General features: G+C 48.8%; 1 protein-coding gene across 2 annotated transcripts in view; it reads right to left on the bottom strand.

The window, feature by feature from the left end:
• Positions 1 to 13,889, bottom strand: part of LOC144938137 (uncharacterized) — a 96,508-nt gene that overhangs the window by 21,919 nt on the left and 60,700 nt on the right. For both annotated transcript variants that reach the window (XM_078865858.1, XM_078865859.1), the window contains exons 9-10: positions 4,033 to 4,166; positions 3,176 to 3,357 (exon numbers count right to left, since the gene is read on the bottom strand). In XM_078865858.1, coding sequence (XP_078721984.1) covers positions 3,176 to 3,357; positions 4,033 to 4,166 — 316 coding nt within the window. The remainder of the gene's footprint in view (positions 1 to 3,175; positions 3,358 to 4,032; positions 4,167 to 13,889) is intronic.

Here is a 13,889-nt window from a genome sequence, read left to right as displayed (position 1 = left end):
AGGACAATTAAACAATAAAATTAAATAGATGAATCGATGTATCATTACACGCCTGGTAGCTATGGCAGACAGTACGGCAAATGGGCGACTGGCCCAACTACACCTATTTTCTGTGGCAGGCACTTCCGGTTTAAGAAAAATAAACATTATTATTGTGGGAATTGGTCACCAGCATTGGGGCAGCTCCACTATGGTGAACCGGGTATTTTAAACTGGGCGTGATGAGTTTAGGGCGCGAGCCGCCGGATGAATCTCACCAACGAGAGAGTCCAAATCGCGGTGATGGCATCGGCTCGGCCCGTCGTCCATCGACGAGTCAACAGCGGCTGGTCAATGGAGAGACCACGCCCGGTAATTGGAACATGGAAGTTGCTGCCGATGGGGGATGATGTGCACTGCCCAATGCTCAATTGAGCATGTGGAGAAACTATGTAATCCACACGCCTTTTGTCTGGGGGCCAGTAACCGCTAAGTGAACGAGTAGGCATGTAACAATTCCTCATCCTCCAATTGACTGTCACGATTCTACAACACGTTTCTTTGAAAGTTTTTGCCTCATTTTAAATGTTTTCCAACTGATGTTGAAAGCGTCAAGGCATCAACTCTGTCTGTGCGCCTGTAGGGACAGGGCACGGTGCCTCTCGCAGAGATGATCCGACGCGACTTAAATTCGAGTGTCATCTTTGTTTTGCTGTTGGGGACTTTTCAGACAGATAGAAAAAAAAGGGAAAATTCATCAAAGGGTTATTGCCCAAGAGCTCAGTGATGAATAACTATCGTTAAACACTAACACTATTTTTGTTTCAACAGGTAAGGCCCATTGAGCTATGTAGCTCTTTTTCAGAAGCGACCTGGCAATCAATAACGACAGCTCAACAAAGTGGCTTATCACGAGGAAATTTATAGCAGCGAAATAGTCTAAATTGCATGTTGAATCTAAATGTGGAGGGGAAAAGCCCGGAGAATTCGGAGAAAAATCCATCCCAACACAGGACGAGAGAGACATGCAAACTCCAAATATACTTCAGGCATCAGGGTCGGGATCGAACCCACGACCTCCTGTATACCAGGTGAGGTAGTAAACATCTCGCCATCGCGGCACCCAAATACACCGGCAGCTTCGCCCATCATGACGAGGGCAAAGTGTGGCCAAATAAAACAGCTGCACGGAGAGACGACACTCGCCAAAAACGGGCTGTCGCGCTCATTACGGTTTAATTTCCCTAATCCAATGATGTCACTGTAATTGGATGGCAATCCTTTTGCAACACGATGGGGGTAACGCGAGCGGCCTTTTCGTCATTTGATCGCACCGCTGTATCAGCGCGCACGACCGACAAAGCGCTCACAATTTCATTCCCAGCGCGTAACACGTGCATGGCAAAAATAGCGCTCTCCTATTTTAATTAAAAGATCAAATCACTGAACCAATTGTCATAGTTAAACCTTACTGCTGAGCATGCCAACGCTGTATTTTTTTTCTCACGATTAGTTTTCAGTTGGAGCCCGGTACAGAGCACAAACCGCGGCGTGTGTGGGGGGTACAGAAACTCCGCGAGACAGAATTCCCGAACGCTGTGGCCCCGAGTTTAGAGGAGGGGGACATTGGGCTCGCTGCTGCCCCACCGAGTGGGAAGCGGAAGGCGAGGGAAGAGGAACTTCAGGGAGTAGAGGGAGCGGGGTTACATGCGTAATAAAAAAAAACCCATCACAATATAGCGTAAATATATGCATCGCCTATGACCCACTCATCTGGAATGTGCCCGCTTTCTTTAGATCTCGGTAGCCAAGCAGCCTTGGGCCCTGCGTGGGTGACCATCGTGCACAACAGGTGCTACGGGGCTGCTGAGAGGCTACGTGGTGAAGCTAAATCCCTCGTTTCACTGTACGTCTATGCGTCCCGCCTTCACCAACCCTGCGCTGAGCGAGCATGGTGAAGTATGGTCACGTAGCCTCCACCACCCGCATGGCATGAGGAGGTTTCTTATCCAGCAGTGGAGTGGATGCATGCATGTGCAGCGGTAATACCCAAGCCTAAAGCCAAGACGAAGTACAGTCGTTTATTGGCAGTGACAAGAGATGGCAGAGAGGAGGGAATGTATGCAGATTGAACAGAAGTCATTGGCAGTTAAGCACAGGTGCCCGAGGCAGATGCCGAGGATTTGCATGGCAAGACCGGGTAAGCAATGCAGCTGTCCGGAGGAGAATGTGGCAGCTGAGTGCGGTGGATGTGATTCGGAAAAACTGCTGCGCTTGTATGCATGCAGAACTTCTTTCGGGTCGCAAGTAGCCAAACGTGCCAATCGTGAGACACGTTTGCAGGATGGGGGGAGGGCAGGTTAGTGGGAACTTCTTAAACGTAAAACGAAACTACTTTATTCACCAAGTAAAGCCCACAGAGCTGTTAGATGATTTTAGCGGCGACCTGCCCACAGATGATGGCTCATCGAAGCGGCCGATAATCATCACATCTCACGTGGGATTTGTTTTTATAGCAGCAGCCAAGTAATCTAAACGCACGTTCCTAAATGTGGATGGGAAAACCGGAGGACCCGTTGAAAAGTCCACACGACCACCACGGAGAGAACGTGCAAACTCGGATATAGAGGCAACATCAGGGTTGGGATCGAACCCGCAACCCTCCTGCATACCAGGCGAGGGAGATAACATCTCCTCGCCCCCGTGGAGTGGTCTCCACGAGATCCATGAGCACGGGGGGCGGGGTGATATCGTGAGGGCAGATCCCCGAGGTGGCTGCGTGTCTCTACTGTGCAGCGAATGCGGGACATGGCGGCGGGTAGCTGGTAGCGAGGTGGTGGTTGGTGGTTGTTTGTCGATCGGTGGCGTCGCGGTCAGCGCGCTGCGCTAAGAAACCCGGCAAACCCGAATTCGATTCCCACTCACGGCCATCGCCGGTGACGATCATCTGAAGCGGTCCTGGGCCTCCCAGCAGGTACTCAGCCTCAAATGAGTAGCTGGTGACGATTAGTCAACATCACCGCCGGATGTAGTGTTGGCCACCCACCCACCTCACGCGCTGTGTTGGCCTTCATAGGTGCTACCCGCTAACAGCACTTGCCCCAACAGTCTCTGTTACAGGCCATACAGGAGGGGGGGGGGGGGGGGATCTTTGTTACGAACCCGGCACCCCGGGATTCCCCCGGGCCGGCCCTACCTGAGGCGGTGCTGTGCCGCACGCTGCCTCTCCACGTATGCCTGCCGCCCCTCCTCGGCCTGCGCACGCAGCCTGCGCGCGGGCTCATCCCGTGCGGCCCGCGCCGCCTCGCCCGCCAGGCGGCCCGCGATCTCCTGCCGCACGGAAGCCACCGTGGCCTGCCACGCCGCCCGCTGGCTCAGCTGCATCACGAGGGAGACACAGAGAGAGGACGCCACGCCGTCATGCCGCTGCTGCCGCTGCTGTTATTCATACTGAACGGTTATTTTTGGGTTAGATCGCGTAAATATAAATGTGTCGTTATCCCACCACCACCCAACGCAGCCAACTGGTAAGGTTTGTCACGTAAACAAAACGTGCCAATTAGTTAACACTTCAGCACACCGATGCGTTGGAGAGTAAATTCACATTTACAATTTGAGTACGGTGACGTTTCGCTGGCAATTACAGCCAGCATCATCGGGCGATTTTGACAGAATTTTATTACGAATAATATTGATTGTAAAAGCCTACGTGCTCAACTGTTGCTGTAATTGTTAGTGGCACTTGATTGATTGTATTTAATACCTTTGATGAAGGTGAATAACATAAAAAAAACGGTTCTCGCAAATATACTATTGAGATGGCAGGAGGCTTGCAAGCGATGAGGAATGGGTGACCGCGACAGAGGGTGGGCAGTTGGGGCTTAGGAAAGAGTAAGGGAGGGATGGGAAGAAGTGGAGGGGCGGGGGGAGGGAAGAGGAAGATGATGGGCAATGGAGAAGAGGCGAGCTTTAAAATTTCCATTTTCTAGCTATTGTCACCAGTGTCACCAATGTCACCAATGCCCCCAATATCTCCGGTGCCGCGAGTGTCACCTGCAAGCGGCGGATCTCCTGGAGCTCGGCGCGCAGCTGGGCGATGCCTCCGTGCAGCCGCGATGCCGTGGCGCGGGCCTCCTGCCCAGACTTGTCTCTGCCACGCATGGCCCTCGCTGTTCTGCTGCCAAACGCTGGGGAACCGAAGCAAACCCAGCGGAGATAACGCAGCGGCAGCAGCAGCAGCGGCAGCAGCAGTGGCGTGGGTGGCAGCAGTAGCAACAGCGGCAGTAGCAGCGGTGGTAGCAGCGGCAGCAGCAGAAGTAGCAGCAGGAGCGAGCAAGTAACTGCGTTAATACACAGAACCAGACGCGGGAGCGCAAGTGAATTACCTATAAATGTGTGGGCTTGTACACAAGCTCGCTCGCTCACTCACACACACGGCACAGCATTGTTATTGCGGTCGTGCGCCTGTGGTTCAGATCGGCAACTACAAACACGTTACGGCACTGAACATTTCAAACGTGCGCCTACCACTAGCCTTGAGCACAGGCGCCCACTTCCACATACAGAAGCACGCACAACGGACAAAGATCCCCCGTAAAGCCTTAACAGACTGTTGGCGAAAGTGCTGTTAACGAGAACCTATGGAGGCTGGAACAGTACACGAGGGGGTGGGTGGCCAGCATCACGCCCAGCCGCCTTTGTATCCCCAGTAGGGATGCTCACACACCGCACCAGGTACTCATTTGAGGCTAAGTCGACCTAGGGGAGGCCCAAGAGCTCTTCACATAATTGTCACTGGTCTTGGTGGCCGTGCGCGGGAATCGAACTTAGGTCGCCAGTTTCGTACCGCAGTGTGCTAACCACTACACTACCGCTCCCATGACGCACGCACGCTCATACACAGATATCCACATTCACACTCAAATGCGTGTGTAAACTTCGCACTAGGAAGATAAAGGTGGCCGGGCGTTGTGCTGGCCACCCACCCCCTGGTGTGCCAAACTGGCCTTCATTGGTGTTACTAATAGCACTTGCCTCGAAAAGTATGTTAAGGCTATATCAGGGGATCGTTGTCTTTGTGTGCCACAGCAGTGGTGTACGGTTTCAACGGGACCTACATCTCTACTTAACTGACCTGGTCATGCCTATGATACCATCAACACGCCTGGGCTTTGGGTTGTTCTTCGTGCTTTTGGGGGTCCCTGACCCCCTGCTCAGAATCATTGAGGGGACCTTCATGATGCTGGGCAGGCCCAGGTAAAAGTTGCGTGGCTGGGAGTCAAAGCCATTTATGTTCACCTTGGGATACGACAGGGGTGCCCTCTGACTCCGACATTACTGAACATATTTTTTGACCATATAGCTTGAGAAGCTATCCATGGCTGTACCAAATAAATGTCTATTTATTCTTCTTAGGTTCTTTCGGTAAAGTCACGTAGAAAGTAAACAGATACAATGGGAGGCTGATAGATGCCCGGGTGCAGTCAAGGCATGTCTCCCTTATGGTCCTACCAGATTATGTTTGCTGATAATCTGGTAATTGCTCCTCACTCTGACGAGTTGGAGACTCTACTGTTGAACGTGCGCCTACCACTCCCAAAAAGAGATGCGCCTTACCATCAGCCCCACAAAAATACAATGGCCCTCCCTGGGTATTTGATGTCATAACATGCCCCACCCTCTCAACTCCCCATGAGTAATGGGGCAGTTGTGGAGAGAGTTGAGAAGTTTCATACCTGGGTAGTGTGCTTATGGCTAGCTCCGGTTTGGCAGCAAAGGTATCACTCTGAATCAGTCGGGTGGCATTATGTTTTCATCAGCTGTGCAACGTTATGTGGAAGCTATGTGGCCTATCCCTCCATATGAAGCTCCCGTTCTTCTTGGCCATAGTGATGCCATCTCTTCTCTAAGCTTGCACACCATGGACCCCTCTAAAATAAACATATGGGCCGCTTTGAAACGTTCAGGCTGGCTTGCCTACAATCCATCCGAGGTTTACTCAGACTGAATTGTGTGAGCTCACAGATCCTTGCAAAATCTGGACAGTCCCATCAGTGAGCTCCTCCAGCAAGCGAGGTTGCATCATGTAGTTTGCATGCCAGAGGTCGCAAACGGGTTTTGATTCCTTACCTGTACCCGGCCGCACCAGGGTTGCAAATGGGTACCCGTACCCAATACCCGGCCGGGTACGGGTAGCCGGGTATCGGGTAGGGTATGAGTATCGGGTACCCGATTGCGACCTCTGGGATGAAGCCATGTTGCAGGCGCGGGTTAGGATGATTCTAGGAACTTGAATTGTGAGAAGAGACAAGACGTTGGGAAATGAGTGACCAACGGTTACTCACCAGTGACTCACGGCCTATCCGCACCCGTACCCGGCTGCACCAGGGTCGCAAACGGGTACCCGTACCCGGGTACGGGTAGCCGGGTATCGGGTAGGGTATGGGTATCGGGTACCCGGTTGCGACCTCTGTCACATGCCCATTCATCGCATGCCCATTCACCGCATGCCCAAGTGGCTTCTGTTTTGCTGGATAGAGGGGGCTAAACGGGTGCGGCATGGGCTGAAGATATGGGCCGATGTTATACTGGAGGATATGGAGCTGAGTGGACTTTCCAGTGACTGATATCAGTGGTATCAAGATCGGCCTCTGTGGAGGAGGATCGTGAAGGAAGCTACTGGGCAGTTGGAGGCAGTCACCCTCCAACAACGGCGGAGGGCAAAGGAGCGACACTCACAACAACGAGAGAAGCGCTGGGCGGCTAAAACACAGCAAGTTGGCCCAGTAGGGGGCACAGCTGGTGCATCTGCCAGTCATCTCAGTCATTCAACCCATAAGTCTGTCCCGTGACTTCTTGCCAGTGAACCTACTACACTGTAACGTGGCCTCAAGGTGCACCTGGCCTGATACACGTGTCGTGGTGATGTCACCGCCAATTAGTGGCGAACGGACGGCAGTTGTTGTTGTCGTTGCTTGTGAGCTTGTGCACATGCGCTTGGGTCAAGCATTGTGCGAGTGGGTCGGCATTTCGGTGTGCGAGTGGGTCGGAGTTTCGGTGTGCGAGTGTTAAGCGTGCGAGTGTTGTGTCACCACGCGGGGGTGTTTGTGTGAGTCTGTGTGGGCGAGCGAGTTGGGCGTTGCGTCCCGCACATGCGCGTGGGCGAGAAGGCATCCAAGGGAGTGGCGTTCGGACCGCAGGGTGGCATGTTCCATCATGCCTCCACTGCGTCGTCCACAGCCCTTAAATTATCCCCACCCACCCACCACCCAACCCTCCCTCATTCACGATGGTACAACTTATATGATTATTACGTTCGCCTCAACTTAACAATCTAAACTAATTTTTGTATTATTATTATTTTATCCGATGAGGCCCACTGAGCTACAAAGCCATTTTTCAGAAGCGACCTGGCAACAAATGATAGCTCACCCAAGTGGCTTATCACGTGGAAATATTTCGCAGCCAAACACTCTAAAAACCGGAGAAAAAAATTCACGTGACCACGGGGAAAACGTGCAAACCCCAAATATATTAGGCGTCAGGGTCGAGATCGAACCCATGACCTCCTGTATACCATGCAAGGTAGTCAACATCTCACCACCGTGGCTCGCTTGTATCAGACGCACACGGCCCATCTTGATGTCTTGTGCAAATAATCCCAGGCGTTCCGAACGTCTGACTCAAGCCGATGTGAGGCGAGGCTTCGCGTTATCGGGTCAAGGTGGAATGAATTACGCGTACGGAATAATATGTAGGAATAAAAAAAAACGCACTACCATTTCGATTCTTTCTGTAACTCTCTCTTGGTTTCGGTTGAACACTTTCCATAACAAACTGGCTGAGATTTTGCAGCAGCATTCCTTTAGCCACAGATATACGCCATGTATTATTATTACACGCTTTTATTTAACTCACTCCGTCTGTTGTATCTTCCAAAAAAAATCTTGTAACTCAAATTTTACCCACTTCCCAATGTGCTATCGACTGCAAACTTGAAATACCTATGTCATACTGATGACAAGACTATATTCTATCATAAAAAAATCCAAAACATATTTTTTTTCACATTTACACGCCGAGGGGCGGGGGATGTGGAAGGAGGGGAGGGGCGATGGGGGCAGGGGGAGGGGCAGCTCGGACAGTACATTTCATTAAAGTGTTTAAAAAAAAAGTATTTAAAAATATTTTTTTCACATAGCTCTCTCGACAATACTGCAAATGGCACAACACCGATTAAGCTCCGAGTCCTGTCTTAGCAAAAAAAGTTTTGTTTGTGATTTTGGTAAATCGGGGCGCTCATGCCCCCCCCTCCCCCGTCACCTACTCCACCGAGGTGGATTCCGTATCGGCCGTTTCAACAAAGTGAATCCAACCCTAAATATTCACTGCCGTTTTGGTAAAAAAAAAAACATCTTCCACTCAGGTTTGCGCATGGATTATAGCAGATTCCGCGCAAGAGATTTTCATCGGCATCTCCAACAATCGTGCGCGTGCGTGACAACACGTCTGTTAGCGTCTCGGTAATCGGTGTCAGCACACAGTCGGGAGGCCAAGACATCTGTGAGAAAGAGCTTCGTGGCCGATTCTAATAAGTGGCGGTGACCTTTCAACCGAGTGACTCCTGTACTTTATCAGAGGCAAGCGGTGGCAGCACTTTTATTTTACTCTTTAAAAACATTTTCCTGCCGTGCACAGGGCCCACGAAGGCCCAAGACGTCAGGCTGCCAGCAACAAAACAGTTCTGTTAAAGCTGTAATAATCGACAAAAGTTCACGCGTATTTATTGACTTGAGCAATAACTTTTTACGGGCAAGGAGCCTCGCCGCTCGATATGGGTCCCAATTCGACACAAAACGATAGTAATACACGACAACAAATAATTATTGAGCGGCTCGTTGGAGAGAATAACAAAATATATTCGCAGAGAATATATATGTGGAGATACCTACGGCATTATGCTGTGCTGTGGGCCCAGAGGTACAATCAAATCTTGCTTACCCAGACAAAGTGAGCCGATTCGACATGGAAGGCAGCCAAAACACCACAGTACAACGTTGCATGTCCAACAGTCATAGATCCGCCTCGACCAATTTGTCTGCCGAACTGACAATTTCTAGAGGGTTCACAAACATTGACAGATTGTCATGCAGTCGCGCTCGTTTGTGTTTTAACCTCGTGTAGAATTTGCTCACTTCCGAAGTACAAGTAGAACATCTCCGCACGTTTAGAGAAGTTTGCACTGCATTTCTGTTAAGTAATCCATTAGTATAATTTTATTTATAAGTGTTCACATATCCGCCGACACTGTACCTCAGCCCTCCCAGCGAGCTGGATACGTGACGTACTGTATTGGATTCAGCCTTTTTTGCTTAGGCCGAGGGTAAACTTTAGCCAAGCCAAATGCACCCAATGTTGACACACTGTTATCATTCCACATTGCAAGGGGGCACAGTTAAACGGGTCTGCGGGACACGACAAATAAATAAAAATGGTACCATTAGTTTAGCTGGTTTAATGTGAATGTTGCTTGAGGCCAAGAAGTGAAATGTCTAGGATTACCAAATGACGTGACAAGAGCTATTGTCATCTAAGCTCCTGACGTAACTTGATTAGAATAGTGCAGTAACTTAACAACCCGGTGCAGTCGAATAAGAAAACAATATATATCATTCACTCTCCGTAGCATACAACAGCAGTCCGCTGATCTGTTCCTGTGCCATAGACATGTTGGACTGAACAAAACAATAACCTGTCGCCATTATACAACGACAGTAGTCTCACTGCATCGTGTGCTTTCAGGTGCACATCTGCAGCCGTCTGGAACGCCCTTCCTTCCGATATTAGGAAGCCACTGGGAACTATTGCGCTTTAAATCATGATGTAGATTGACAAACTCATTTCTTTAGAACATTTTGTTGTGTTTAGCTTCGTTGTCCTTGCACCGCACCTCCAGTTAGCAAGGTTGGCTTGTGTACAGTGCAAAAGAAGTGCAACATACACACGTACGTACAGTAGTGAGTGTGTAGTATAGTCGTGAGTGTGTAATAGAGAGTAGTGTGTATTGAGTGTGTAATAGCGAGGAGCGACGCTCACAACGAGCGGAGCGTTGGGCGGTTAAAACACAGCAAGTTGGCACAGTTGGGGGCACAGTCAGTCGACCCATGGCACCTGGGTCTGCCCTGTGACTTTCACGTGGCCTCAATGTGCACATGGCCTGGCACAGGCGCCGTGGTGATGTCACCGCCACTTAGTGGCGAATGGCGGTTGTTGTAAGATCGACGACACGTGAAGCGCTTCACCAACGACCTACGCTGCCCGAAACGTTCAAAAACAAAAACTCGGCAGTAGCGTAACGAGCATGGGGCAGGGAGCCCTCTTGGCAACCGCAATGAGATATATTCTGAACAACAGTGTAAAATAAAAAACACTTACTTAAAATCGCGGTTTTTATATTAACTTTTATGGAAATGCCTCAATTTACGTTCCACGTTTTTATCGTAACATTTAGCATTCCGCAAATTGATTAATTCAAATATTGGGTCTCCCCCCCCCGCCCACCCACACCTGACCGATTGCCCACACTGACCCGCGCTGATGATAACGGCGTTGGTTTTACGATGCCGCTGACTGACTAACAGGGCCACTTGACTCATCGCGAGCATAGGTCTCACGCACGCCTCCGGGCAGCGAGCATGTCTTTATTGTAGACTTGGCCTCTTCGACTGGTTTATAAGCATTCCACTACACGGGCACAATAGTACAGTAAGTACACAGTGCGACTGGCGTTTTTTTTTTATTTTACAAAGAGTCAACACGCAAAGATGTATAAGAGAGACTATCGGTTCTGACAGGGGTAGAGGTCGGCAACCAAAATAACAAGAGCGGCCATTTTTTTATATTCAGTAAAAAAAAGCCTCAATGTTTCAGGAGCCGCCAATGCACGTGAATGTGTCCGAGACCACCAGTGGTGTGGTCCTTGATAAATAACGGTCTCGAAGCAGTCACGTGCGGCTCCGGAGACGCGGAGTTGCCGACCCCCCTACACGTTAAGAGGAATCCCAGAAAAATGTGAGACCATAATTATTTTCAGAAGCAACCTGGCCACAAATGATAGCTCAACGAAGTGGCTTATCACGTGGAAAATGTATAGCAGCCAAATACTCTAAATGCGTGTTGATTGTGCAGGGATTAAGGGTTATGGCGGTGGGTTAGCGGTGGGTAAGGGGTGGGCACAGCGGTTCGCGCACTACTGCTGTGTGAACTCGTAACCCGTGTTCGATTCCAGGCAATTGATAACCTCAGTGGCGAGCGGTACCGGCCCTGAGTCCTGCGCCCGCCGCTTTACCAACCGACCCACACGAATATATAACGGGCGTGATGACAAGCCACAGAACCCTTTTATCCAGTAGTGGATTGACAAAGGGTGGCAAAGAGTTATCGTTACTACGATTGCCTTATAAGATAACACAGAGCTGGCGGCTTTGTTGACACACCGGGACAATCGAACTTTGATCGTTTTATTGTCCCATTCCACCCCCTTACGCACGATAGTAATTCTCTCGCTTAGTCCACTTCACCAGATGACTCTCAACAAGAGCTCTACGTTTATAGACAATCAGCTTTAGTGAGTTCCCGAGATTTGTATTTGTTTCGCCAAGACACCGCTGAGTGCCATAAGCCCTAGTGAAGAAAAACAAGTGGATATCACCGAGTGAACAAAATAATTGCGGTACATTTTTTTTTTAATAGAAATTAGCACGTCAGCCAATTTTCAGCCCTTTCATAATCCACTGCTGGATGAGGGCCTCCTTTCCGCATGTCGTCACGGTATGGTGGGTGTTTTAACTTCGGGTAGAGCTCACGACCAGCTCAGGTATCACTAGCCGTGGGCGGGAAACGAACTCAGGTCGTCGTGTTCCCAGCGTAGTGTGCTAGCCACTTCGCCACCGTTCCATTCAAAGGAATTCGCAACTCTCTGGGCAACACAGACAAACAAATGGTTGCTGTAGCATCGTGGGCTTTCAATATGATATTTTTGTCTCTTTAGGTGCTAGTAGTAAAAATAATTTTTTTAAGTGATCATATGGTTTTTTAAATAATGCAGTATTTATACTCATTCAAAAACACAATTGAACGCATTTAATTCAATTTAATTAATGTTCAACATCTGCTCGCACACCGATACGAATTAATTAACGTACGCCTTTTGGCGTCCTCTGGTCTAACACCGTTTTGAGACTCGGCTCAAAAGAAAGCTGTCTGGTGTGGACCAATCAGTTTCAAAGACAATGCATATGACCACAAGTATTGTGGTTGTTCAAACATTATTTATTTTGCATTAACATAACTACAGCCCGTTTTCCTATAACGAGGTAACAGTTGCGTGTTCCTAAAGAACACCGCGTTATGGAAAAATCGAGTGATAATAATATGTAACACGGGGTAAACCACAGTCCGCGATAACACGCGAGATGCGTATGCAGGCCTAACAAAGACTGGGATGCATCTAGAAGCATCCAGCAGCATCCCATGCCTTATGCAATGCTACACTAAGGCAGCCATACGACCGCGTATTCCTATTCATTTTCTTTGGGTCCTTCGGTAAAGTCAAGTAGATAGGTTTAAAAAAAATTAGAACAAAAAACCTACGACGTTTCGATCGCAACACAGGCGGTCGTCATCAGGTCGAGCGACGTAGTCCCGTTCACTCAATCGCGTTATATTAAATTCGCGTTATGGAAACACGTTATAGGAGAACAGACTGTACATTTAAAACATCCCCGTAAAAAACTGGTTAACATACCCATTGGTTTTTTTTTCGGTAGAGTCAAGTAAGTAAAAATAAAATAAAATTTAATTTAATTAAAATAAACCACGACGTTTTGAATGCAACACAAGCGATCATCACCAGGTGGAAATTGGGTAAAACACATAGCGAGGGAACACATAGGGGGACATCACGCACATAGCACATAGAGAACGGTAAACTGCATGGAGGCAAATACAACAAGAAGATGGGAGACGAGAACTCGACAAACCTTAGAAACACCACGTGATGCAAAACCAGTCGGCCAACAACACAGTTAGACACTAACCTGGTTGACCACGTATTTCAAAAGACTGCTAAATTTCGTGTTCAACTTCTGGGCTGAACATACCAACGTAGAACAGAGTGTACAAGGTAGCAGAGACACATACACAGAGAAGAACATACAGGGAAAGATGTTTTGGGCAGCACAGAGGGACAACCAGAGTAACACCACAACAAGAGACATGCACACATGGAGAGGCACACGCAGAAACACGCCTGGAGGGATAACGTACAGGGAATTTATAGAAGCTGTAGAGGTGGGGGGGGGAGGAGGAAGGGCGAAGAAAAAGCAACAAAACGTGGGAAAACAATAGGGAACCGACAAGGAGGGAGCACATGGGAAAACCAAAAGGGGGCAGAAAACAGAAACGGAGACACAGACCACGGTAAACAAAAAAACTAAGTAAATTGTAGCACGTAGAGATACATACGAAGAGAAGACAACACAGGGCAAGATGTTTAGGACAGAATTGTAAAGATAAACTCCCCGTAGAGGTGGATTAATATAGAATTGAAGCTTTCATGACTGAAGAAATTTTATTTATTTAGATTTTATTTCTACATACGTGACTTTACCGAAAAAACCCAATGAGTATAGTAATTTCTGCAGTCACGAAAGCTAAAATTCTATATTAGCCTGGTAAACAGTTTGCCGCACACAGAAAAGTCTAGAGGCGGTGGTTCTTCTTAACCTGGGGTGCACGAGACATGGCCAGATGGTTTTTAGAAGGTAAATCAACGAAACACAAATCGAGCACGGGCACGCGAGTGTAATTACTTTGTGTCATCAAACCCTTCCTATTTATTAACATAATTT

The sequence above is a fragment of the Lampetra fluviatilis genome, chromosome 21 (assembly GCF_964198595.1).
Source record: "Lampetra fluviatilis chromosome 21, kcLamFluv1.1, whole genome shotgun sequence".
Lineage (NCBI taxonomy): Eukaryota > Metazoa > Chordata > Hyperoartia > Petromyzontiformes > Petromyzontidae > Lampetra > Lampetra fluviatilis.
Note: the sequence above shows the minus strand (reverse complement) of the source record. Positions and strands in the feature narration are given on the sequence as shown.